The sequence below is a fragment of the Megalobrama amblycephala genome, linkage group LG2, assembly GCF_018812025.1.
Source record: "Megalobrama amblycephala isolate DHTTF-2021 linkage group LG2, ASM1881202v1, whole genome shotgun sequence".
In the NCBI taxonomy this organism is placed as follows: Eukaryota; Metazoa; Chordata; class Actinopteri; order Cypriniformes; family Xenocyprididae; genus Megalobrama; species Megalobrama amblycephala.
Window position 1 is genome coordinate 30,529,174 of NC_063045.1, and position 27,004 is coordinate 30,556,177.

Sequence of the window (27,004 nt, forward strand, 5' to 3'; positions counted from 1 at the left end):
AAAACTATTTACTCACCCTCCTGTCATTCTAAGCCTGTAGGACTTTCTTTCTTCTGTGTAACAAAAAAAAAAAAAAAAAAAAAATTGTGATGGAGAACTGGTGCTGTCAAGCTCCAAAATGCCAAAAAAGCACTATAAACGTAAAGTGGTTCATATAACTCACACAAGCACTTTATTCCAAGTCTTCTGAAGCTATACAGTAAACCAAAAATTCCATTTATGCACTGGGAATGTTGCTGTCCAATGTCACTCCCACCAGTCTGCTCCTTGCTTTTGTAGGAAATACCTCTTAGCAAACTTTTAGTCATAATGGTGTTGACTTGTATTGTTCCAGGGTGCAAGAATTCAAAGAGTAAACGTTTAGTGGGAGTGAGTTCAGTTTCCATTGAAGGATCCAGTGCGCTGTAGGCAGCAGATAAAGGCTGCTGAGAATCTTAAATACGGAGAGAATGCCACAACAGAAAATATGAAAAACCTCAGGGTTTGTAGTCCACCTTTAAAACGGGATGACCGCGAACACAGTGCTTTATGCCAAATGGAGGGGGAAAACTGAAAGAAACTGCCGTTCTGTCAGTTCCGCCTAAGGCAAAACGCTGTCAGGTACAAGTAAGAAAGCTGTTGCCATGTTCCATTTTTACCATAATGCTGTATAAAGAGTAAACAAAGTAAAAATAAACTTTTCAGTGATAAACCTACCCTTATAATAACTGTTCTGTTTATAACCCTTTGTCAGTCCGAATGTCTGTGGGCGGTGATACAAAAATGTGGATTTGTTAAATCTGTAGTTTTCCTGAAAGCTCTTCAGCTGTCAAAAGTGATGCATTTTGCATCACTCTGTGGAAGAAGTCATGATGAAAGCTTGTTTCCACCACGGTATAAAATTACAAAAAGGTTGCAGCTTTTCATTTCACAATTCTGACTTTTTTCCTCGCAATTTCAAGTTTATACCTCACAATTCTGACTTTTGTTCTCACAATTCTGAGTTTATATCTCGCAACTCAGACTTTTTTCTCGCAATTGTGTTTATATCTCATAATTAGGGCCCGAGCACCGATGGTGTGAGGACCCTATTGGAATTGCTCAGCCAATTATTCTTCTTCTCCAAAATGAATCGCATTTTAGAGGGCCTAAACGTTCTCAAAAACTCATGAAACTTTGCACACGCGTCAGAAGTGGTGAAAATTTACATCTGATATGGGTTTCAGAATTAGGTGTGGCAAAATGGCTCGATAGCGCCACCTACAAAATTGAAATTAAGCGCCCTTCATGCTACGTTTCATGTACAGTTATGAAATTCGGTAGACAGATGTAACAGCCCAATACCTACAAAAAAGCCCTAGGTGCAAAGTTTGTAAACCCAACAGGAAGTGAGATATTTTGAATTTTCTTTGCAAAATTTGTGCAGTTTTGGCCATTTCCAGATGTTGTACTTTAATTAACTCCTCCTAGAGCTTCAATCAGATCAACATCATATTTGGTCAGTCTAATCTAAAAGCCTTTATGACGTTAAATTGCAAAGATCTAGAGTTTTCGCTGAAGGGTGTGGCCGTAGCGGCCTGGCAAATTCGATGTTTCGCCATGAAACAGGAAGTTGTTGTAACTCAGGCATACGATGTTGGATCTGCCCCAAACTTCACAAGTTTTATTAGAGTTCTGACCTGAAGACATCTATATGCCAATATTCAGTTGCAGTCATAGCGCCACCTGCCAGCAACAGGAAATGACATGTTTTACACTGTGATTAACTCCTCATAGACATTTAATAATAACAACATCATATGTGGTCAGTCTAATCTTAGCCTTAGCGACATTTAATTGCAAAGATCTTGTGTTTTCGTTGAAGGGCGTGTCCGTGGTAGCCTGACAAATTCTGATGTTTCGCCATTAAAGAGAAAGCTGTCATAACTCAAGCATGCAATGTCCGATCTGCTCCAAACTTCACATGTGTGATAAGAGTCCTGGCCTAAAGACATCTATATGCCAATATTCAGTTAGTCATAGCGCCACCTGCTGGCAACAGGAAATGGTATGCTTTACACTTAAGTTCACTCTCATAAAAACATTTTAATATGCCATGATATACCAAACATACTAGAAATATGTTAAATCATGAAACACTTGGCTAAGTGCTAATGTGTGCGATTAAAGCCAAGAAACAGGAAGTTCTAGTATCTCAGGCATACAATGTCCGATCTGCTCCAAACTTCACATGTTTGATAATAGTCCTGGCCTGAAGACATCAACATGGCAATATTCGGTTACGGTCAAAGCGCCACCTGTTGGCAGCAGGAAGTGTGGCACTTTGAAATGACTTGGCTATATTTCTCCTGTATTTTCTCGCTTACATCCATGTCACCCACTGTTCACTGTTTTCCTGATGCCAACGGGTGGCGGTTAGCCTGGGTGCGAGGGCCCTTTCATCGCTGCTTGCAGCTCTAATTCTGTATTGTTCTCACTGTTTTGAGTTTATGTCTCACTTTTTTGACTATTTCTCGCAATTCCAAGTTTATATTGCAATTCAGACTTTTTTTTCCCCCTGCAATTGCTATAGTTTATATCTCACAATTCTGAGAAAAAGAGTCAGAATTGTAAAATGTAAACTTGAAATTGTGAGAAAGAAATTCATTATTTTTTTCCATGGTGGAAACAAGCTTCCATACAGAATAGAGTGACCAGAGCTATGTGAAGATGGTCTGCATTCATTAGCCTCTGAGAGATGGAAATATGCCTGAAAATGAAACATTTGATTTAATGTTGCGTTTGATAAGAGGCTCAAATTACTCAAGCTTGTGTTCTCCAAAAATTGCCTGTCTTGTATTACCTAGAATTTATTGTGTTTGGCTGCATAATGTATCTTAATATGTAAGTGTGGCTGCTCATGTGTGTATATTGATTAAGCATTAAGGGGAAATTAGAAATATCACAATGGTGTGGTGATCTATTGGCTTTCAAAGGCGGAGATGCCACTGCAACACTCTCAACAGAAGAGCTATTGTTATTATTCTTAATTGATTGCCATAAACCTGCTTCTGAAATTATGGAAAATATAATTTGATTCTATTATACAAGCTGTAATAATTATGTGGGATCCAATAACAGTCCATCTCAGCAGATTCAGAGGCTAAACAAATTTGATTTTCTTCATAAACTGCATTGCAAACCATCTTGATGACATGGATGAAAGAAAAATCTTTTATATACTCAAGCACTTCCATTTAAAAAACACCTAAAATTACTGTGGAATTACTGCACCACCACATGAAAAAAATAATGACTGCATCTTTTCTCCTGAAGACCACTAGTTGAGATTTCATATACCAAATAATATTATTTTTCATGACTATTTTTCACCCTCTTTCTTACACTTGTAATTAGGCCGTTTTTGCTGCTGTACCTTTAAGACATATATGTAAATGATCTTTTGATTGGCTTATCTTAAAGGGTATCTATTATGCCCTTGTACAAAGTCTTGCTTTTTGTTTTTGGGCTCTACAAATTTAGCTTTTCATGCTTTGAGTGTTCAAAAACAATTTTTTTTTTTTCACATATTTGACATTGTTGCACCACCTCTCTCTCTTCCCAGTCTGTCAGTAACACTGTTTAATTAATGTCTCTATGAAGTCTATGTGTTGTGATTGGTAAACATGGAGGTTTTGGGAAATGCCCTGCCTTTTAAACATAACTACGAGTTTCAACACACTACTAACTCAACTCAACAAGGCCCCGCCCCCTTTATCTTATGTATGTCTTGGGCAGGAATTATTTAAATGAGGAATACTGTGACGTGTTTGTTCTCGGAAGAAAACTCAAGACTACAATGGAGAGGTTTCAGGGAGTTCAGAAACAGCGCGCACATATATATATATATATATATATATACAGTACATCAGAACAACTGACTTTGTGCTTTGTAACTTTACAGACCTTTTTTATGCTTAAAAAGCAACATTACACCCTAAAGAAAGCTGAAAATGTAAAAAATGTTTGGATGTATTAAAAGATGTTTAGGTATTAGAAAAACTACCAGTGTACGAGTGTGTGTTAGCATACAGTGGCATTTGCTAATACCACAGGCAACACAATGACACCAAATACGTTTATAGCTAGGAGCGGAAGGACATGATCTCTGTCCAACCACGTCGTCCGCCGACTGACCCGGGTCCCATCTGCCACAACGCGCATATGTCAGTCTGACAGAGTGTGGCCATTCATCATCTGTACTGATAACACCCGTCTGCACTCCTCTTCAACACCCGCAGTCCCAGAATGGGTGCTTTCTGCAGATAATAAAGTGTAATATATTCAGTCATGACTGACAACTTCAAACTTGACTTCAAAGGGCCTAAATATATTATTGGGTGTTTCTTCAACTACTGAAACTTCTAAGTCCCAGGGGTTAATTATTATTAAAACTAACATTTTTTTTCTCTTTCTCTTTTTGTTATACTGTATGAAGGTCACATTTAAAATTCTTTAATTTTTACATTTAATCATTTAGCAGTCGCTTTTATTCAAAGCGACTTACAAATGAGGAAAACAAACAAAAGCAATCAAACCAACAATAGGGCAACAAAAGTGCTATGACTAGCCCCCGTTAGTCCCAGTTAGTTTTTTTAATAGTAAGTGTTAGTATTAATGGGTCAAGTTGACAAAAAAGAAGCGTTCTTCAGCCATTTCTTGAAAATGGCTAAAGACTAAGCAGCTCGGGTTGAGTTAGGCAGGTCATTCCACCAGCTTGGAACAGTCAAAGTAAAGGTCAGTGAAAGTGATTTTGTGCCTCTTTGGGATGGCACTACAAGACGCTGTTCACTTGCAGAACGCAAGCTGAAGGGCACATAAGTCTGAAGTAGTAAGTTTAGGTATAGGGGTGCAGAGCCAGTGGTTGTTCTGAAGGCAAACATCAGTGCCTTGAATTTGATGTGAGCGGCAACTGGCAACCAGGGAAAGTTTATGAAGATTGGTGTGACATGCCTGCCAAGAGAGTATTAAAATTGTCCAGTCTGGATAGAACAAGAACTTGGACAAGGAGTTGTGTAGCATGCTCCGATAGGAGGGGTCTGATCTTTCTAAATCTGATGAGGTGTTGGGTTGGCTGAGACCACAAGCAGTTCTTTCTTCGCAGAGTTGAGTTGAAGGTCCTTCATCCAGCAAGAAATCTCTGTCAGGCAGGCTGGGATGTGAGGCAAGCATCTGGCTGGAATGAGAGGTAGAGTTGTGTGTCATCAGCATAGCAGTGAAAGGAAAAGCATGTTTCTTAAAGACAGATCCCAGCGATGACATGTATGGAGAAGAGAAGTGGTCCAAGCACTGAGCCCTGAGGTACCCCAGTAGCAAGATGTTGCAACTTAAGACACCTCACTCCTCCAAGACACCCTGAAGGACCTACCTGAGAGGTAAGACTTGAACCATTGTAGTGAGGCTCCTGAGATGCCCTTCGTCATGAGGGTTGACAGGAAGATCTGGTGGTTAACTATGTCAAAAGCAGCAGACAGATCCAGCAAGATGAGTATTGAGGATTTGGAAGCTTCTCCTGCCAGTCTCAGAACTTCAATAACTGAAAGTAGGGCAGTCTCAGTAGAGTGGCTGCTTTTGAAACCAAACTGGTTGTTGTCCAGGAGGTTGTTCTGTGTAAGAAAGGTAGAGACTTGGTTGAACACCACACGTTCAAGTGTCTTAGCAATGAATGGAAGAAGGGATACCGGTCTGTAGTTTTCTGAAAGTGCTGGATTTAGAGTGGGTTTCTTGAACCCAGTTTTTATACTTTTTATTAGGGCTGCACGATATATCGCACGATACGAAAAATAACATTGAACTTGAACGTGATTATCGCTTAAACGCGAATCTTAGTGCAATTATGAAATCGCAAAGGCTGCGATTGTTTTTTGTGCACGACTTGTCAATGAAGTGTGGCTCCAAATGCTAATCCATCTGAAAGCACTGCAAGTTTGAGTCGCTTATAATGTACATTTGAAAAAGCAACAAGCGTCAAACTTCTTTTCAGACACGAGAAGCATTTATTAACATCTTGTCCAACAAAAGACAACATTTAATAACATGTTTTTACTCCAAACTCACTTCATCACGACAGTTGAGCGTCCTTCTGTGAGATGATGTGGCCTCTTACACAGAATAAGGCAGCCGTGTGTTTATTAGTCATGTTTAATCAGTCAAAACATTTCAATCTTCTGTTTATTCAGCTACAGCGATATGATGCATGTTATCTTCTTCTGCTGCAGGGCATATTTTGAGTTTCTGCGCAAGAGCGCCCTCTGGCTTTCAGATGGAGAAGCATTTACTACTGGTCACAGAGCTGTAAAGCTCTGACAAGCTGCGCATAAAATAATTGCAGCCTTTGCCATATCGCGTGCGATTTTATCGCGATAAATCGTGCAGCCCTACTTTTTATGCCATTTAACATTTATTTTTTAAAAGCCTTATGTATAGATTTTATTATTTTACTCTTGTCCCAGACACAAATTTTCAAATCTTAAAATACTGTATGAAAATTCCCGATTAAAAAATGTAAATAGTTTAAACTAATAAAAATCTAAAGAATGAAATATATTTGTCATTTCAATATTTTTGTGTGAAAATACTGAAGTTTTATATATTTTGTTATCTATATATTTTCCATGTATCTTTGTAAAAATGTGCGATTGTGCCACTAATAAAGTTTTATCACAAGTTAAAAGTGTACTTATTAGGGAGACGACCTTGCGAGTGAAGAGCTTGAGATGAAACATGAAACATTATGTGATGAAAACAAATCTTTATTTTTCATTGATTTACTGATTGAACATCATTCCTTCTTTTGCCCAATTATGCAAAAAGTGTGAAAATATGATTTAACTGTTACAAAAAATGTGACACTGATGTATCAGTTTGATTAAATTTGAGGAAGATTTCAGGAAATTTCTGGTAAAATTTTGTTGAATTTGAGGAATCCTGTAATTCATTCACATTCATTCATTCATTCATCTTTTTTTGTTGAGACTGCCCTTCTTTTTAGCATCCTTGAATGTGTTCAATACAAGTGTCTAAGTTACTTTTTAATTGTAAAATTGTTGGAAGAAGTTTTTTGAAATTTTTAAAGCATCTTGTCCTACAATAGAGAAAAAACACCTCCATATCATACAGCATTCAAACAATGTCAAAAGTAAATTCAAAGAGATTCACCTATTGTCATCTCTTCAAAAAGGATCTTTGGTAGGCCTATGAAGCAAATCCCCAGTTCCTTGCCTGAATAGATCTGACATAAAAACAGGTCTGAATGTCCTTCAATGCATATTCTTGTACATTTTTCTATTTCTTTTTTTATTTTTTTATTTTATAAACTTATTTCATTATTAAATTTATTGCATTTTTTGTGCTAGTGTATTCATGTAATAAAACATATTTAAAAACAGGACTGTGTGTATCTTTTGTTTAATCAAATAAATACAAACTTGAACTTTTTAAAATGTATAACTTATATAGGTCTACGAATGTAATTGTTTATGTATTGTATGTATATATCTACTTATTTACCTTGTAAAAATTTAATTGTATTTAAAAATCTTGTAGTAGTTCCTACTATATAGCCTTTAGTACTCTTGACAAATAGAAAGAAAGAAAGAAAGAAAGAAAGAACTGGCTTGTCCACACAATGTCAACGAACCAGTTTGCTACTTCCTCAACGACGCAGAGACACACTAGATGATTCTGAGGGATTTTAGCAGTATTTATGGAACATCAGCATCCTCTCAGATGCTAAACGTAAACAAACAACTCTGCATTGCGCGCGGCTCTCGCCGGAAGTCTCCTCAGGGCGCCTCGCCTCCCACTCCGCGTGCATTCAAGGCTGCTTGCATAAGCAGGATCAAATTCATCTGGTGCTATAAGAAAACATCGCTTTCCAGCTCACTGCCAGCATCAAAGCATCGCTCACAGCTCAACCTGAGCGCTACCTGACTGAATGCCCTCCGAATCCTCCGTATAATAGCCTTATTCTCAACAGCAGCTCTGCGTAGGATGATTTCCATTTTGTGAAGCGCACTAGCGCCATCTGCTGTCCTCCGCTTGAAAAGCAGTGAGAAAAACGCTACATGACGCAAAGATGATTTGATATATGTGATGTCATGTCAAGTTTCTTGGCAGCTTCGTCATTTTCACGAGGCATCAGGATGCAGGGATGCTGGGAATCCTGGTAGGCAAGCCCTTGCAGTATTTCTTGAAAGCATTTTTATTTGTTTGTTGTTTGAAAAGCACCCGGAGCTGAATTTATCATCTTGTTTTCAGCAACAGGTGGAGAATACATTACGGACGCGAGGTGACCCAGTAACATCATAATTCTTTCTGAAAGAAAATGTGAGAGGTATTTACATGTGTTAAAGTGTCACCCAAAAATTAAAATTCTGTCATTAATTAGTCACCCTCATGTCGTTCCAAACCTGTAAGACCTTCGTTCATCTTCGGAACAAAAATTAAGATATTTTTGATGAAATCCGAGAGGTATATGACTTGTCCATAGACAGCAATATAACCACCACTTTCAAGAAAGGTACTGAAGATATAGTTAAAACAGTTCATGTGACTGCAGTGGTTCAACCTTATTGTTATGAACCCTATTTATATAGAGTTTATAGACTTGGCAATATATTTACTCCACAGACTAACTCTACGAACATGGAAAACAATGATAGATGGACCTCTCGATTTAAGGAGAAAATCCAACACAACTTTGAAGGGACCAAGTGAAACATGACTGTCTTCTTTGTCTTTTTTCTTTGTATTACAGTTCTATCTAATAAGATGGAGAATGTGAGCGCTGTGTGCTCTGGCATTTTCAGCACTGTCAAAATAAAGGTCCGCCGTGCCGTCGAAATAAAAGTCGCAACAACAAGCCCAGCTTACATCACTTCATAGTTCCTACTGGCGGTACATATGCCACCAGGAAAACGGCCCTAGGGGAACTATTAGTTGTCGGGGAACCATCCTGGTGGCTAGTTCCTAGAACTACCTGGTGCGAAAGCCCCTATGAATGACAGAAATTTCATTTTTGGGTGAAATAACCCTTTAAACTTCGAACTATGCTAAGCTTGTTAGGCAGTTCAAGTACAGTGTAGCATAGCGTAGTCAACCAGGCTTTACAACTTTGGTACTTATATAAATATTTGAGCATTGTACCATTAAAAATAACTGAAAATAATTACACTTTATTAAGTTAGCCAATTATTTTGGCATTTATTTTGTTGAAGTCTAATAATTTTATTTGGGAACAAGAATGAAAGATTCACACTGACCAAATACCAAAGCCTGTGATGCTTCCCAACCTGTCCAAAGCCTCAGAGTTGTATCAGCCCCCTCATAAAACACCTTCATTCAGCCATTAACAGGATCAGCTGGGTGTCCAGGCAGGATATTGCCTCTCTTTGCCCCGCACAGAACCCGGTTCCACTCAGAGAGCGTGAAGTCTTCAAGTTTCTATACTATCCATTACATTTCATGGAAGGAAGCCACCAATACTGCCGTCTGGAAAGAGACGACGTCCCGCTCCGTGGGGCAGAACATTGGAACCGCAACCGTGGCGCCCTGTGATTGGCTGGCCCATGCCTTTTAACAGCAGTGGGATGTCAACATATATCTTGTGGGTCACTAAGATTTGGTTCAGTAGAACCAGGAAAGAAAGACCTGAAAAGGAAAGATGAACTCATAAAACAATTAGCCTACTGAGATTTTGAGAATAAATTTAGCATTATTTCATCTCTATTAGTAGTGGCAAACTATGGGCGAGCAATTCAACTATTAGGTTCAGATGGTTTGTAATAGCATGTTTAAAACAATGATTTATTGGCCAATGAGTCAATAAATCACTTAGTAGTGTTCACAAAAGATATTATTATCTGTATTTAGGGTTTAATTGTTTTAATTTTTAAACAAATTTATTAAAAATACAAATGTAGAAAATGTGAATATTTTTAAATGATAAATGTATTAAACTTTTTTCTGGATTTTCATAAGTATAAGTCACTAACTTATGTGGCTATTTATTGGTTTTAATTTAATAGTACATTTGATTATATATATAGTTAGATTTATTAAATTATATAAATAAATATATCATTAAACATTTCTAAATGATAAATATATTGATGAACAATATCAAAATATATTTTTAAAAATCTAAATTTCTAATATTCTAATTTTTAATCATATTATTGATATAACTGTTTATTAATAGTTTTCAGTATTGAATGAAGTATTTTGTTAAATCAACATTATTCATGCTTTTCCACAATCATTCATTATTTATTTCTTTTTTCACTGAGCATGCCACAATGCATTCTGGGATTGCATTCTTTGTGAACAATGCAAGTGATGCTGCCTGAAATCAGCTTATGAGAATTGTCATTGTGGTCATTGTGTCAGGGGACATTTCTAATCCAAATATACATCTAAGGCGCTTGTTACATCATCTTATTTATTTAATTCCACCCATAATGCAATGCGGTCCTGAGGGAGTCATGCTGTACAGGTGAAAATGAATTAAATCAGTAAACTATCATCTGTCAGGTAGGCTAAGTGTTCAGAGGTGGTTTTCTAATCCACATTTCCTTTCCAGGGACGACTGTGTGCCAACACATATAGTAGAAGAGAATGTGAGAGAGAGAATGAAAGACGCATTCACAATAAATACGGTAATGTGGTATAACTGTTAGTGTTACCAAGAAGGTTTGCAGTAACTTCATCTAGGTTTCATCTTCCAGCCCTGTCAGTCTCTCTGAAGACTGATCATATTCAACTCCTCTACTATTACCTGTGAAGTGGAAAGCAATAAAGTCACTTATCATCTCCTATAGCCATAATCCTCCCCATAAAAGAAACATAAAAGAGAAAAAGCACTCGTGATGGCCTCAGTCTAGAGCTGTAGCTCTTCTTCATTGCCTCAGTTTGAGTTCAATGCTTAAACAAAAGATAAACGAGTAATCTTTCTATTTATATTATCTTAAAAGGGTTGGTTCACTTTAAAATGAAAAAAAAAAAAAATCATCATTTGGTGTTGTTCTAATGCTGTATGCCCTTCTTTCCTTTTCTGACCACAAAAGGAGATTTAAAAAAATATACCCCGCTCACGTTCGTCCATAATGGCAATTAATAGAGACCAGCAACAGGCTTTTTTAAAAAAAAGACACAAAAGAATCACAGAATGATCCCATGCGACACGTGCCGTATATTCCATGTGTTCTGGGGGTATGTATGCGACTGGGTACGGTGATAAACAAAATGAAATTCAATGCATTATTTAACAAAAATCATGACCTTGGCTGTTTTCTTCTGTGCTCGACTGCACGTTCATGAGACTATAAAAATTAACAATGTATAGCCTACAGAGAGAGAGAGAGAGAGAGAAGAGCGCAAAAAGAGACATTAATAGCCTATTGATTACAAAAAATAAAAAATAAACTGATACTGAACTAAAAGCCTAATGCTGAGATGCAAAAATGGGGGAAAAAATCCTTAAATTCAGATACTGTAATGCAGTGCTGTAATCATTTAATGTTCTGTTTATGTGTGTAGCCTACTTGGCAGTCAATCCTGATTTAAGGGTTTTATCATTTGCATTGGCCTTAGGCAAATTTGCAAATAAAAAATAAGGTGATAGGAGGAATATTTGTCATAATATCAGTTTTGTCATTCCAATAAAATATCTAAATATCACACGCACTGCATGAGCAGAGCATTTATCACTTATGGAATGGCTTGACATTGATGTATTTCCTATTGAAACAGATATTAAGTTTGAGGAAAGGCAGAAGAAGAAGAAACAAGTATATATACCAATGAAATCTCACTTTGGAGAATAACCCTCTCTGGCTTTAATGATGTGAGTTGTTTCAGCACCACGGACAGCGCTGATAATGTATTGCTGCCCCCTACTGGAGACCTCAGACTGAGCATTTTCACTTTTTATTTTACATATAGTCAGAATTGTTTCATAATACGATTTTATAAAAATGGGTAAGAATTGATTAATTTACATTATATTGAATTTGTTATGTGTCATAGCAGCTTTTGGCTTGTTTGAATTTCATCATAAATCTCCAGTGCTTACAATATAATTCACTACAGAATTAAACTTAAAAATTCTATTTTAATTTAATTCTATTTTGCATAATTAAATTGACAGCTTATTTGTAATATTAGTTATATGACAGTTAAGCAGATTTATCCCTATTTATACTAATTTATGCTTTATGGTGGTTGTACTTCCTATAATTTATGCTGATTTGAATCCAACCATTAGGTCTGAACAGAATGATTCTAATAGGCTACCGATGCTACATTATGTTCGTGAGATTCACCTTGTTTGACAGCAGAGAGCAGTAAAGACTTGAATTTTCATAAAATAGGGCCAAAAAACTTTGATACTATGGCACGGAATGAATATATACCATGGTCATTTTTTATTCATTTATTATTTGTCTATGCAGAAATAAAGTTTCTTGTTCTTTTATACATCATGTAAAAAAAAAGATGTTATGGTAGATGTTATTGGATCCCAATGGAGGCCCATTTCTGCCACATAAGAATCTGGTAAATCATAATTATGACATAAAATGTCAAAATTGACATAGGATACTCAATCAAAATTATGAGATTAAAAAGTCATAGTTATTACATAAAATGTCTAAATTATGACATAGAAAGTCAGAATTTGAATGTCATACATGATATTTTTATCTTCTTAAGTGTTTGCTGCCAAAAATCTTTTTTTTTTTTTTTTTTTTCATCTGACCATAGAATGTTTGAAAAGTAACTGACACTACTGGAAATTCAAACAGGATGGATTCTAAGGTCAGATCAAACAAACAAACAAACAAAGCTTTTTGCAGCAAACACTTAAGATGGGTTTGATGCACACATGAATAAAAAGTACCCCATGTGTAAAATTAAATACACTGTATCTTTAATGTTGTGGGCTTAATTTTCTGCCAGAGATCCTGGACATCTTGTTCAGATACATGGCATCATGGATTCTAGCAAATACCAACAGATAAAAAAAACTGAACCAAAACCTCACTGTCCCTGTTAGATGTCATATAATGGGCCATGTTTGGATCTTCCAACAGGGCAGTGATCCAAAACAAACATCAAAATCAACACAAAAATGTGTCACTGAGCACAAAATCAAGCTTCTTCAATGGCCGTCCCAGTTCCCTGATCTGAACCCTATAGAAAACTGAAGACGAGAAGTATCAACATGGAGCTGGGAATCTGAAGGATCTGGAGAGATTCTGTATGAAGGAATGGTCTCTGATCTCTTTTCATATGTTCTCAAAACTCATCAGGCGTTATAGGAAAAGACTCAGAGCTGTTATCTTGGGAAAAACAGGTTGCAAAAAGTATTTAATAAAAGGGAGCAAATAATTGTACCCAACGTGTTTTGGAGAAAAACATCTATTTCATTCCCCCACCCCCCAGCCCAACTTTCAATTATTTTACTTCAATGAAAGGTTAGGTTTTTGCTAACTTTTTAATAATAAAATATCAAAATGATAAACAATGCAGATTTATATTTTACAGCCATCTTTGATCATATTTACCAAGGGGCAAATAATTCTGAGCAGCACTGTAGACTATATTATAATGTATACGCTTATAATAAAGTGTAAAAAAGGCCTGTGTTTCGTCGATGTGTCGTGCCATATATTTTATTATTATTATTATTATTTGCTATAGGCCTATACTTTTAATCGTGTATAGCAAGGAAGACAAAAACGAGTTCGGAGGCCACCGTACTTCAGACTGTTTACTTTGCAACGCAGAAGTAGCCTAAACTTTTTTTCCTGCATGTGCGAGACTTCAGATTCATTAGCTGCTATAGGTAGAAGAATAACAAAGTGCAGTGAACGGTAACACTACAGTATTTGTGCTACAAACCAGTGTTTATGATAATATAATGTGATAATCACCACTTTGCAATATCAAGCAGCATAACGGACCGTTTACATCTAAACGATCGCACCCCCCTCAAAGGTGGATAATTAATGTACCATACGCTAGAGATAAGTGTTGCACTTCTTACCTTTACCTCTAGAGGGAAGCATTAAGCCTATACAATTCAACATAAACTGATGCCTCTCGTTTAGGCTACATCTGTGTAATATGCTTAAAACTGAGCTCAGATTTGTATTGCTCAATAAGATTATAGATTATTAAAAAAAAAAAAAAAATATATATATATATATATATATATATATATATATATATATATATATATATATATATATACACATTTTGTAATTTAGCTTCACAGGTTAATTTTGAGGGTGTGTAGATATTTTATGAGAACACAAGATACAGTAATTGTGACCTAAAAAACATTTGTTAAAATTGAAATTAAATTAAATTCCACTCCTTCCACTAGAATGCCATATTGACCAATCAGTACACTCTAAAAAATGCTGGGTCAAAAACAACCCAAGTTGGGTTGAAAATGGACAAACCCAGTGGCTGGGTTAAATGTTTGCCCAACCTGCTGGGTAGTTTTATTTAACTCAACTATTGTTTAAAAATTACTGTATTACTTCCTTAAAATGAACCAAAATGTGTTGGAAATTATTAATAAGTTTAATTAATAATAATTAAACAATAAATATTCATTAAATTGCTTATTGATAAATGTTCACTTTTGATTATTATTGTTGCCTCTAGTAATTATGTGTCTGATTTTTATTTCCAACCTATTTTGTGTTCATTTTAAAGGGTTAGTTCACCCCAAAATGAAAATTCTGTCATTAATTACTCACCCTCATGTCGTTCCACACCCGTAAGACCTTCGTTCATCTTGTAACTTCCACTTTGACGCTTCAAAAACTTCAAAAAGAGATTGGAAAACTGATCCATATGAATCGAGTGGTTTAGTCCAAATTTTCTGAAGAGAATCAATCGCTTGTTATAATGAACAGATTTTATTTAGGCTTTTACTCGCATGTAAACATTGATCAGTGAACATAAGCAGAAGCTCAACCAAACCTGAATGACACACAAGAACAAACCTCTTCCTGAAGCTCAAACATGCTGCATAACCAATGAGGTTCATTCTCATGTGTTACACAGCATGTTTGAGCTTCCGGAAGAGGTTTGTTCTTGTGTAAAAGCCTAAATTAAATCTGGTCATTATAACAAGCGATTGATTCTCTTCAGAAAATTTGGACTAAACCACTCGATTCATATGGATCAGTTTTCCGATCTCTTTATTAAGTTTTTGAAGCATCAAAGTGGAAGTTGCAAAGGCAGTCAATGGAAGGAAATCTGACAGCATTCTGTCATCAAAAATATCTTCATTTGTGTTCTGAAGAACGAAAGACTTACAGGTGTGGAACGACATGAGGGTGAGTCATTAATGACAGAATTTTCATTTTGGGGTGAACTAACATTTTAAGCCAGCCATATAGTACATTTTAAACAATAGTTGGGTTAAATAAAACTGCCCAGCACATTGGGCAAACATTTAACCAAACCGCTGGGTTTGTGCATTTTCAACCCAGCATTTTTTAGAGTGTATGCAGGACTGGAACTATCAATTTACAATATGCACTGCAAAACATAAATACAAAAAAAAAAGTAATTTGGATTTTGTAAATCTTTCTGCCATCTTTCTGCCATTCACCTTGACTTTTCTATCACAGGCCCTGAGGTTTCTCCCTGTTCTGTGTCCCAGGGGCCCGTATACTCTCAGCCAGGCTGTCGGGCCTGCAGCAGGCAGATCATGTCACGTCCCAGAGCATATTGATCCAGGTTCAAATTTGCTGTCGTTCATCTATAAATACACACAGGGTGCTATCGGTGGCCTGCCTGGGGAGGGAAGATTCTCTCGCTGCCAGACCCTTTGTCCCATCCTCCTGCCCTCAGATGAGTCTATTTTTGAAGGCGATCTATAAGCCCCAAGCACCCCGCTGGCCTGGGGTTCAGTTTCTAGGCAGTAGATCAATGGAAAGCTGCAGAACTGAGCGCAGTGAGGGTGGGATGGGAAGATGCTCTGCTTTTTATCCCACCCGCAGATTCAAGACCCTTTTCTTTTCTCTCCACATTACACTGCAGGGTTAAATCAACTAGTCTTTTATCTATCTGTCATAAAAAGAAAGAAAAACAGAAAAAACATACTGATGTTGCAGTATGATCTCATTCAAAGCTATTGCTTTTACATGAAGCGTTTACATTTCCAGTACAATATACATTTGGATAGACACTGAAGTGTAAAATATCAACAGACTGCACACAGTCTTAAGTTGCCCAAACAAAATGTTGACAATGAAACACAAATTAATATTAATTAAAAAATACAATTACAATTAACTGCATTGTATTGTACACTAAAATGTACAATATCATCATACCGTACAGATTAGTTATATAAAAGTGCTGACATTGAAATATACTAATAATATCAAGAGAATTAAGTTGTTTATGAAAGCATTTAGCTATTAGATTTTAACACTGAAAATTACAATATACACAATTAAGTTGTCTGTTCATAAGAGTTTGTTTTAGATACCAACACTAAAACATAAAACAGCGATGTATTGTACATTTTTAAAGTTGTCTGTGCATAAACAATGCTGACACTCATGATATCGATGTATTTTGTCATTATTTGTACATATAAAAGTTAAGGTTTTAGATGAAAACTTTAAAATGCAAAATATATCATAAAAGTTCTGTACATTAATTCTTACACTAAAGCATTCATGTATGTATCAACATATTATACATCTCTAAGTTAGTTCTGTTAACCTAAATGTAAAAAAAAAAAGGTTTGTTTTAAATGCTAAAGCTAAAATTTACAATTTTGATGTATGTATCAGTCTATTAAAACTTATTATGCGCAGTAAGTTTTAAAAATATATTTTAGAAAGTAAGAGGTATTAATGAATATTTCAACATATGGCTTTGCTGATCTGACATAAAAAGCTGACATTGAAATGTATAATAACGTATAGTACTGTATGTCTCTAAAGTTTCGATTAGGCATTCGATTTTAACACTGAAAATTACAATATAAGCACTGTATGTGTATGTACTGTGCGTCTCTAAATGTATTCATTTGTAAAAGGGTTAATATGCCAATATCAACATATTTCATGTTGTTTAAATTGTTTGTACGAAAGAGCTTACATTTTAGATGCAGACACGAAAACATACAATATCAACATAAATGTCTCCCACGATTCTGAACAGAACTAAACAAAATAAATAAAATGTTAATCGGTGCAGTCTATTTAAAATGTTTCATCTTAATGAATTGTTTAAAAAAATGGTTTGAATGAATGATTCAATGACTCACTCATAAATACTTCACTTGTTTTATTACTGGATGAATAAAAATTTTTTGAACAAATCTCTTGAATGAATGATTCAATGACAAATACATTTTTTAACAGTTGCTTGTCGCCACCTGCTGGTGTAAAGATGTAATCAATATAATCTTTATTTGAAGTGCCAAGTTACTTTCAAAAGGTGATTTGCTCTATTTTTATTGCTACCGTGGACAGATCAATGTTTATATCAGAACTACAAACTTAACTGTAATAATATGAATATTTGTAACACAGAAATAGCGATACTGCGTGGTTGAAAAGACTGTTTGTGAAGCCGTTTCACCTATACAAGACAACTGCGCTCTCTGGGTCAGCGCCAACGCAGATTTGAATATTCCGGTGTGATTTTGTCAAAGGTTTAATATACAGGCAAATCGTTGACATTTAGGAACGAGATCACGTGGACGTGGGTGTTTGAAATGAAATCACAATCTTTTAACGATTAATCGTGAAGCTCTAATACAATGATATTGTGTCTTTCAACCATTTAAATATACTGTAAAAAAAAAAAAGGTCTGCTAGAAGCAAACTTCATGTACTAAATCTTCATATACTACCAGAATCATTATGGATGTTGAAACTGAAAACTGAAACCCTTTTTGCTTAAAAAGAGAAAAAACTCTTTTACAAACCTGTAATGGAGGTAATTTGGCATCTTGGTCTTATCTTTTACAAACCTTATTACAAGGTGTATATAAGTACGCTGTTAAATCACCGCTTTTTAATTCAAGGCCGCTGGGGCAAAGGCGACGCAGCCCAGTGAAGCCAAGATAACAGGAGGCTTTTATAATCGATCCTTCATTGCTGTGCATCCACCTTAACCAAAGACTCCTTCACAGCAAAAACATTGGCAAACACAGGTCAATAAGTCCAAGGTATGCAATAATTTCAAAGCAGCTTGGTGCTGACATTTCTTTAATATACAATGTTGTGCCATCCTTATGCCAGGGAAAGGGAATTAGAGTGAAGTATGCTGGGAGCTGGGTCAGGAAGAAAGGCGAGTTCAAAGAGCATGCATCCTCCGGATACAAACACCATCTCTTATTTACAGCATTCAACTGGCAAAACCTGTTTTGGAACAGACAGCAGGAATGTTTTGCCCACCAGGTATTGTGCATTGCCAAGGCTGCTGTCATTAAAATTAAATGTGGTACTGTCTGACACAGATATACTAGAACTCTGTAATGTTTGAGATGAACAAAAAAAGCTAATGAAATAGAGCACTACAAATCAACTGCCACACAACCAAACACCAAATTCTGTTAAACACTGTCTGATAATGCCAGGGGCATCTTATAGAGACCCTTTTGAGAAATATGGAAAAAAATAAAACTTGAAATTCTTGTTTAAAAAAAAAAAAAAAAAAAAAAAAAAAAATATATATATATATATATATATATATATATATATATATATATATATATATATATATATATATCTGAAACAGTGTTGTTTGTCAATCTCAGGAGGTCAAACAAAATACTATATTTATACATGAACAAACAGATTGTTATATTCATTCTATAATTATAAATGTTTCACATAAAATTGATTTTTATTAGAGTTTGGCAGTTTTTCAACTCTGTTACCCATATTTTGGCATAATTGAGTAGTATTAAATGTTGGCTTGATTTTATTGTCTAGCAAACTTTAAAAATATATAAATATTGGATACAAATATTATTGAAATCCATGGTCAAATGGGGCATTTAAATAAAAATATGTACGAATGGTTAACAGAATTGTAAGAAACAGGGTTGTATGTTTTAATTAAACTGCTAAATGTTAAATAAGGGGAACAAAACCCACAAGTTTCCAAAATACTTTATTCATTCAACTTAATCATTTGACTCTGTTACCAATGTTATAAAAAGAAAACCATCTTATAATAATGTAGGTAACAGAGTTGAATTAATGAACTTCAACGAGTACAAATTAAGAATTTTTTTTTTTAATGATTTGGTTACACTATTTTAAGGTGCACGTGTTACAGTGCAATTATACATTTAAGCACTGAGTATGATAATTAACTACTTACTATAGGGTTAGGATTGGGATTAGGGTTTGGTTTAGGGTTAGATGCATGTAATTATGCATAATTTATAGTTATTTCTACAGTAACTATACCGTTCAAAAGTTTGGGGTCAGTAAGTAATTTTTTAATGTTTTAAAAGAAGTATCTTCTGCCCACCAAGCCTGCATTTATTTGATACAAACAAACAAAAACAGTAATATTGTGAAATATTATTCCAATTTAAAACAGCTGTTTTCTATGTCAATATACAGTAAAGTGTAATTTATTCCTGTGATCAAAGCTGAATTTTCAGCATCATTACTTCAGTCTTCAATGTCACATGATCCTTCAGAAATCATTCTAATATGATGATTTGATGCTCAAGAAACATTCATTATTATTATCAATGTTGAAAACAGTTGTGTACAAATTTTTTTCAAAATTCTTTGATGAATAGAAAGTTCAAAAGAACAGCATTTATTTAAAATAGAATATTTTCTAACATTATAATTGTCTTTACCGTAACTTTTGATCAGTTTAACTCATCCTTGATGAATAAAAGTATTGATTAATTTTATTTCTATCCCCCAAAAATAAAATTAAAATTCTTACTGACCCCAAACTTTTGAACGGTAGTGTTTGTTACAAAAGATTTAGATTTCAGATAAATGCTGTTCTTTTGGACTTTCTATTCATCATAGCATCATGAAATAAAAATGTACACAACTGTTTTCAACATTGATAATAATCATAAATGTTTCTTGAGCATCACATCATCATATTAGATTGATTTCTGAAGGATCATGTGACACTGAAGACTGAAGTAATGATGCTGAAAATTCAGCTTTGATCACAGGAATAAATTACACTTTACTGTATATTGACATAGAAAACAGCTGTTTTAAATTGTAATAATATTTCACAATATTACTGTTTTTGTTTGTATTTTTAATCAAATAAATGCAGGCTTGGTGGGCAGAAGACACTTCTTTTAAAACATTAAAAAAATCTTACTGACCCCAAACTTTTGAACGGTAGTGTACATGCAACGTGTAACAAGGACACAGTAAAATAAAGTGTTACCTATATTTTACTTACCTTTCATCATGCTGTGAAAAAGGTCCAAATGGCTGTTCAGTGTTCTTTAAAAAGGGTGGAAATCATGTAGTAACAGAGTTGAATGAATGTGGGACACATCTAACTATTACTTGTTTAATAATGAAATATGTTAGTAACCCAATATGTACCCTTGAAAGTGCCTACAGAGTAAGCAAACCAGACAACATTTAGGATAAATAATTTAATGGTAATATTACATCAATACATGTACACTCTCACAAAAGTGAAAGAACCAAAAGTTGCAATGTCCTCTCTTTCTAAACAAAACAAAACATCAACAGTCCTTTAAATATTGCTTAACTAATCTAAAAATTCCCTTTGACAACAATAGCAGATGCCTGAGAGTGGAAACCCTTAAATTAAAGTCGTCGGCACACGCTCACCGCAAACGCACACACACGCACCCACACCCACACAATAACAATAGAGAGGGGTCCTAAATTCATATCATGCACCCCCTTTTTAAAAACAATATTACACCACACTGTGAGAAATGCTTAACAGTCCAAATAAGAGAAGTAGTGACCCAAATACTCTTTTGGTTTTGATAATTCATACTTATTATCAGTTCTATGCAGTGTTTGGAAGTTCAGTGGCTTATCGGTCATAACAAATTGGCTGTGTGTTATATAAACAGTCTGTGAGCATTAGTAAGAAGCGAATGATAACTTTGGAAGGAATCCTATACAAGTTTTTTTAACAATTGCGTATTGTATTTTGACAGTCAACGCTGAGGTCCGCCACCAATCTTTGCTCCATCTGTCTCCATCTAATAATTTGTGGATTTTTAAAAGTGGGTCACACCACTACACTTTTATTCTGTGTAGAAAAATGCTGTTGTCAATAGCTGAATATCCTTTTATAAGGGAACCGTGGTGAGGCAATGGATTCTGAGTGCAAGTTGCAACATAATCCATTAGCAAAGGATTCTGGGAAAGCTAACCCCATGCACACAACAGCAAAGCACTTAAATCTAGATGTCTGTTGGTGTTCAGTAACAAAAACAGCAGTCTAGGCACTCCTAATGGAACAGACTGAAGGAAAGATCTTAGTATGAAGAAGGCTGAGGGTTTGAGAACATTCACAAACACCATTATAAAGACGGATCAAACGTGAAAGCCATCGGAATGAAAAAAAAAAAAACATAGCGGAGAGCAGAACGGACAAGTGTTGGTGCGGAATCAAAGCATTTCTCTAAAACATAAACCGTTATCACTGTCCCATGGATCAAATTGCATTTGTCTCCATATAAACTGTTTTGAAACTGCCTTCTTATCCTGTATGATGCTTTATAAATCCTTAACAAAACACATTTATTACATATACTGTATGACAGGTGTGTAACAGCTTTGAGTAGATGCATTTCTTTTTGCTTGCTTCTTCTGATGTAGAAAAACATGTACAAGTGATTGTAGGTTCTGCTTAGTGTGATACATATTGTCACCTGTGTCAAATATGGCTGTCAGTTTTGAGTATAAAAATATTAGCAAATACAGAGAGAGATGTGAAAAACTGTCTCACTAGTATCGAGTTTATATATGACTTCGTGATATGATACTATTTTAACCAGAGTTTGTGAGAAGAGAACAGAAGAGATTATATGAGACTAAAATAAAACAGATGAGAAAGGACAAGATGAGAAGAGACTAAACAATGGAAGATGAGATGAGACTAAGAAAAAGAGATGAGACAAGATGAGATGAGATTAAAATGTGATGGGAAAATAGAAAAGACAAGGTGAGAGAGAAGGAGATGAAAGAGATATGAAGGTGAGAATGGGCATGACAGACTAGACATGATGTGAGAAAAACAAATGAGAATAGAGGAGACTAAAAAAGATGAGATGAAAAGAGAGAAGGAGAAATGAGTTGAAACGGATATGAAGATGAGAAAAAATATGAGATGACAGAGCAAGAAAAAAATGAGGAAAATAGGGGAGATTAAAGGACAGAAGAGAGATGATGAAATGAGATGAACCATGACTAAACAAGAGGAGAGAAAATGAGACAAAAGGCAAAATGAGAAGAGACAAAGAAAGGAAAAGAAAAGACGGGACAAAACTAAAGTTAGGAGAACAGAGGAGATGAGATGAAATGAGGATGAGAAGAGACAAAATGAGACAAGATGAAGTGAGGACAGTTGAGAGAAGAGGAGACTAAAATAGATGAGATAAAAGGACAGAAAAGGCGAGGAGATGAGAAGATGAACAGAAACTAAAGGAGAGAAGATGAGATGAGACAAAAAGAGAAGAGAAAAGGGACAAGATGAGACAAAACAAGGTGGGTTGAGACTAAAAGGTGATATGAGAATAGAGGAGATGAGATGAAATGAAGATGAGAAGGGACAAGATGAGAGAAGGCGAAGTGAGAAAACAGATGACATGAGAAAAGAGGAGACTAAAATATTTGAGACAAAAACAGAGGAGATGAAATTAGAAAACAGATGAGAACATGAGCCAAGAAGAAATGAGAAGAGACTGAGACAGAGGCAAGAGAGATTAGATGTTTCCCAGCAGTTTTCCTCTCCATCACCATCAGCTTCCTTCAGAAGCACCATGAGCGGGCGGCTCTAAACAGGACCTCATCCATTCATCACAAAGTCACCTGGAAGAACTATTGCCTTGCAAAGCCTTGTTCCATTCATCAGAGGACAAAATGTTAAGATACGCCAACACAGATGGGCAATGCTGGCAGAACCAACAGCAATTGGAGGGTGACCGTATATAGACGTGAGGGTCTATGCGTGCAACAGTATGAGTCCAACCTGAATATGTGAAGTCTTTGGGGAAAGTGTACATAATGTCAATGTTTGAACACCGAATGTGTGTGTGTGTGTTTGTGTGTGTGTGTGAAGGGCATACTAAGAGCTGGCTGGTTTGGTGTAGTCATCCACTCCAGTGATAGTGGCCTTGCAGAAGAAGCAGTCCTTGTTATTCATCAAGTGCTGATTGATACAGGCCCTGAAATAAAAGAGGGAGGGAGAGTGACATTTAATCATTTAAAGAGTGCTGAGTCACGTCACAGCATGTGTTATCTGTGCTACGCTTCACTGGAACGTTGTAAGCGACTCAAATACAAACCTCCAAAGAAAATTGTTTCGATTTTGAGAGCCAAGTTTTGATGTATACAATCAAACTTATGATATTTGTACCATGACATCTTCAAAGCACAACAACAGCACTAATATTTCAGCCTGTATTTATGCTATATATACACTATGTAATGAATAGAAGCATTTAACGGCATGGCGTTAATCTACTAAATGGAGGAATGAATGGAAGAATTGAGCTGTTGATAGTGTGTTGGCAACTACTCACTTGCAGGATTTGTGGGAGCAGGGCTTGAAGATGGCTGATATGGAGTGTGCATAGCAGATTGGGCAGAGATCGTCCTCACTAGGCGGCTGTGAAGGAGAAAGATTGTGATTAAATTCATTTCAGAAACAAATACATTGTGTGCTGATGTCCTGAAAGACATTCCAGAATGAATATTATCCTATTCAGAAAACCTAGTGAAAGACGATATCTAGAAGGACATTAGAGGGATGGTTGATTATGATTTCACTTTTTTAACTTTAGTTAGTGTGTGATGTTGCTGTTTGGGCATAAACAACCTCTGCAAAGTTACGACGCTTAAAGTTTAATGCAAAGGGAGATATTTTACAGAAATTGTTTTTTAAGGACTACAACAAATGGCTGGTAAGGACTACAATGAGCTTCTTCCTGGGTTGGTGATATCACAAACAAGCCACAGCAACTACATACATTTATCCAGTAACAGTTCAGAAATGTCCAGTTGCATTCTAAAAGTTCTTCCTGAGTGTCTGACTCTGGTTTGAACAATGTAAGGCTGAACACCATTACTCAAAATTGTCATTTTGGCTGCGTGAGATTCTCCTGCTTTGTTGTTGTTGAGCAACCGAAGTGTGAGCTGTTAAAGCTCCGACCTCTTCCGGAAAGAGGGCCAGGAGAAGCAGCTCGTTTACATTTAAAGAGGCACATAAAAAAAAAAATGGTGTGTTTTTGCTCACACCCAAATAGGGACAAATTTGACAAGCTATAATACATGATATGTAGGATATTTTGAGCTGAAACTTCACAGACATATTCTGGGGACACAAGAGACTTATATTACATCTTATAAAAGGGGCATAATAGGTCCACTTTAAGGACTGTGCGAATGAGGGTTTTGCCATTGAAAAATAGTGACTGTGAATTAATTTTATGTTGAATATTTTAAAAGCCAGAGTATATTTTATATATACACACAACCATTCAGTACTTTTTTTTTCATGATTTTCCATTTTGCGCTATAGCAGCTAAGATAGTGATTAGTATAGCATTTTAATAATCATATATTTAATGACTTGTCATCATTTACAAGCTAAACTCATCTCTAAATATAGAAATATGTTACATCTTATCCTACAGTGAACAGCCAAACACTTCTTTAGTGAATTTTTGGGACATCGGGTCACCCCTAATGTCAAAGGTGTCCAGATGGTGTTCTACTTAAAGTATTTTCCAAGTATGTATCAGCGGACCAATATTAACCACAATTTTTTGTTCTACAAAAGACCTAATTTTGTTTCTTATTAATACATATTCAAATGAACAGATTTTCACCTGCACAGCATGTTTTTTGTAATTAGTAGCAAGAGAACAGAGCTTGACCCCTGACCCCTACAATTGGCTGATGGAGCTTCATTAGTATACAAGCATCACATTAATATGTAAACCTTATTACTACACAATCGAGGCAGGAGAGAGTACAGCATGGTAAAGGAATATTTCACACAAAAATTAAAATGAAAAATGAAAATGTACTTCTTGTTCTAAATCCATTAATTTCTTCAAAAAAAAAAATTGCTATTTTTAATTTCGGGATTAATTGAAGTTGTCACTTTAATTAAGAATATATAGTCCTTTTTGTAATTTTGTCAGAGGTCCTCATGGCAGCAACTCAATGCATTTAGGCATGTAGAAATGGTCAAGAAGATCTGCTGAAGTTCAAACTGAACATCAGAATGAGGAAGAAAGGTGATTTAAGTGACTTTGAACGTGGCATGGTTGTTGGTGCCAAACCTTGAAGCAGATGGGCTACAGCAGCAGAGGACACACCAGCTGCCACTCATGTCAGCTAAGAACAGGAAACTGAGACTACAATTCTCACAGGCTCATCAAAAGTAGACAACAGAAGATTGGAAAAAAAAAAAAAAAAACGTTGCCTGGTCTGATGAGTCTCGATTTCTGCTGCAACATTCAGATGGTAGGGTCAGAATTTGCTGTAAACAACATGAACGCATGGATCCATCCTGCCTTGTATCAACTGTTTAGGCTTCTTCTGGTATAATATTGTGGGGGATATTTTCATGGCACAATTTGGGCCCCTTAGGACCAATTGAAACACCACAGCCTACTTGAGTATTGTTGCTGACCCTGTCGATCCCTTTATGACCACAGTGTACCCATCTTCTGATGGCTACTTCCAGCAGGATAACACACCATGTCACAAAGCTCAAATCATCTCAACCTGGTTTCTTGAACATGACAATGAGTTCCCTATACTCAATTGGCCTCCAGAGTCACCAGATCTCAATCCAATAGAGCAGCTTTGGGATGTGGGGGAAAGGGAGATTCGCATCATGGATGTGCAGCCGACAAATCTGCAGCAACTGCGTGATGCCATCATGTCAATATGGACCAAAAATAAGGAATGTTTCCAGCACCTTGTTGAATCTATGAAGAATTAAGGCAGTTCTGAAGGCAAAAGTTGTACCTTATAAAGTGGCTGGTTAGTGTATATATATTGGCTGGAACAGCATATGGGTGAAGAATTTTGAGTGATTAATTTCCCCAAATATATTAAATATATATATTTGAATATAAATATATTACGTGCACACAAAATCATAACACAAACAACCAACTTTATGATTATAAAAAAATAAAAAATAAAGTGACACTAACAGCTCTGATATAATGTGTGATATGGGTTTGGCAGGCAAGTATATTCTATTTTTATTTTGCATTCAAATGCTGTTTACTTATTCATATGTAGGACACTACGCACGTGCACATTAAAGCAGTCACGTATTCAACATACATGACATTTCAAACAAAGCTGCAAAGAATATTTTCCACTCATCCCAAGGGGACAACACACTAGATAATGAATTCAACACGGGGAGAACACAGCCTTCAGAAATGCCAACAAACCAGAACACACATGTACAAAGACGTCAAAGGTCTTAAGATGCTTGTTTCCTTTTGGTGGGAAATAGAAGACCCTATGTTTATTAAACACCCACCTCTCTCTAAGACATTATTGTGTTTAAGTGGCACCAAACTTGAAATAAGACCTTAGAAAAGTAGGGAATTATTTATAGCAACTGTAGGTTCATTTTTACACTTCCTGAATAAAATATGAGTGGTGCTTTTCTGGGCGAACTTTGTGTTCTAGTTGGTTGTTATTTGGTTGCTATGTGGTTGTTAGGGCATTACTAGGTTTTT

The 27,004-nt window shown here is 35.8% G+C and overlaps 1 protein-coding gene across 2 annotated transcripts in view; it reads right to left on the minus strand.

The window, feature by feature from the left end:
- Positions 1-20,659: 20,659 nt before the first annotated feature.
- Positions 20,660-27,004, minus strand: part of LOC125255036 (E3 ubiquitin-protein ligase RNF123) — a 193,753-nt gene continuing 187,408 nt past the window's right edge. For both annotated transcript variants that reach the window (XM_048169943.1, XM_048169953.1), the window contains exons 38-39: positions 23,810-23,895; positions 20,660-23,452 (exon numbers count right to left, since the gene is read on the minus strand). In XM_048169943.1, coding sequence (XP_048025900.1) covers positions 23,353-23,452; positions 23,810-23,895 — 186 coding nt within the window. In that variant the 3' untranslated portion in view covers positions 20,660-23,352. The remainder of the gene's footprint in view (positions 23,453-23,809; positions 23,896-27,004) is intronic.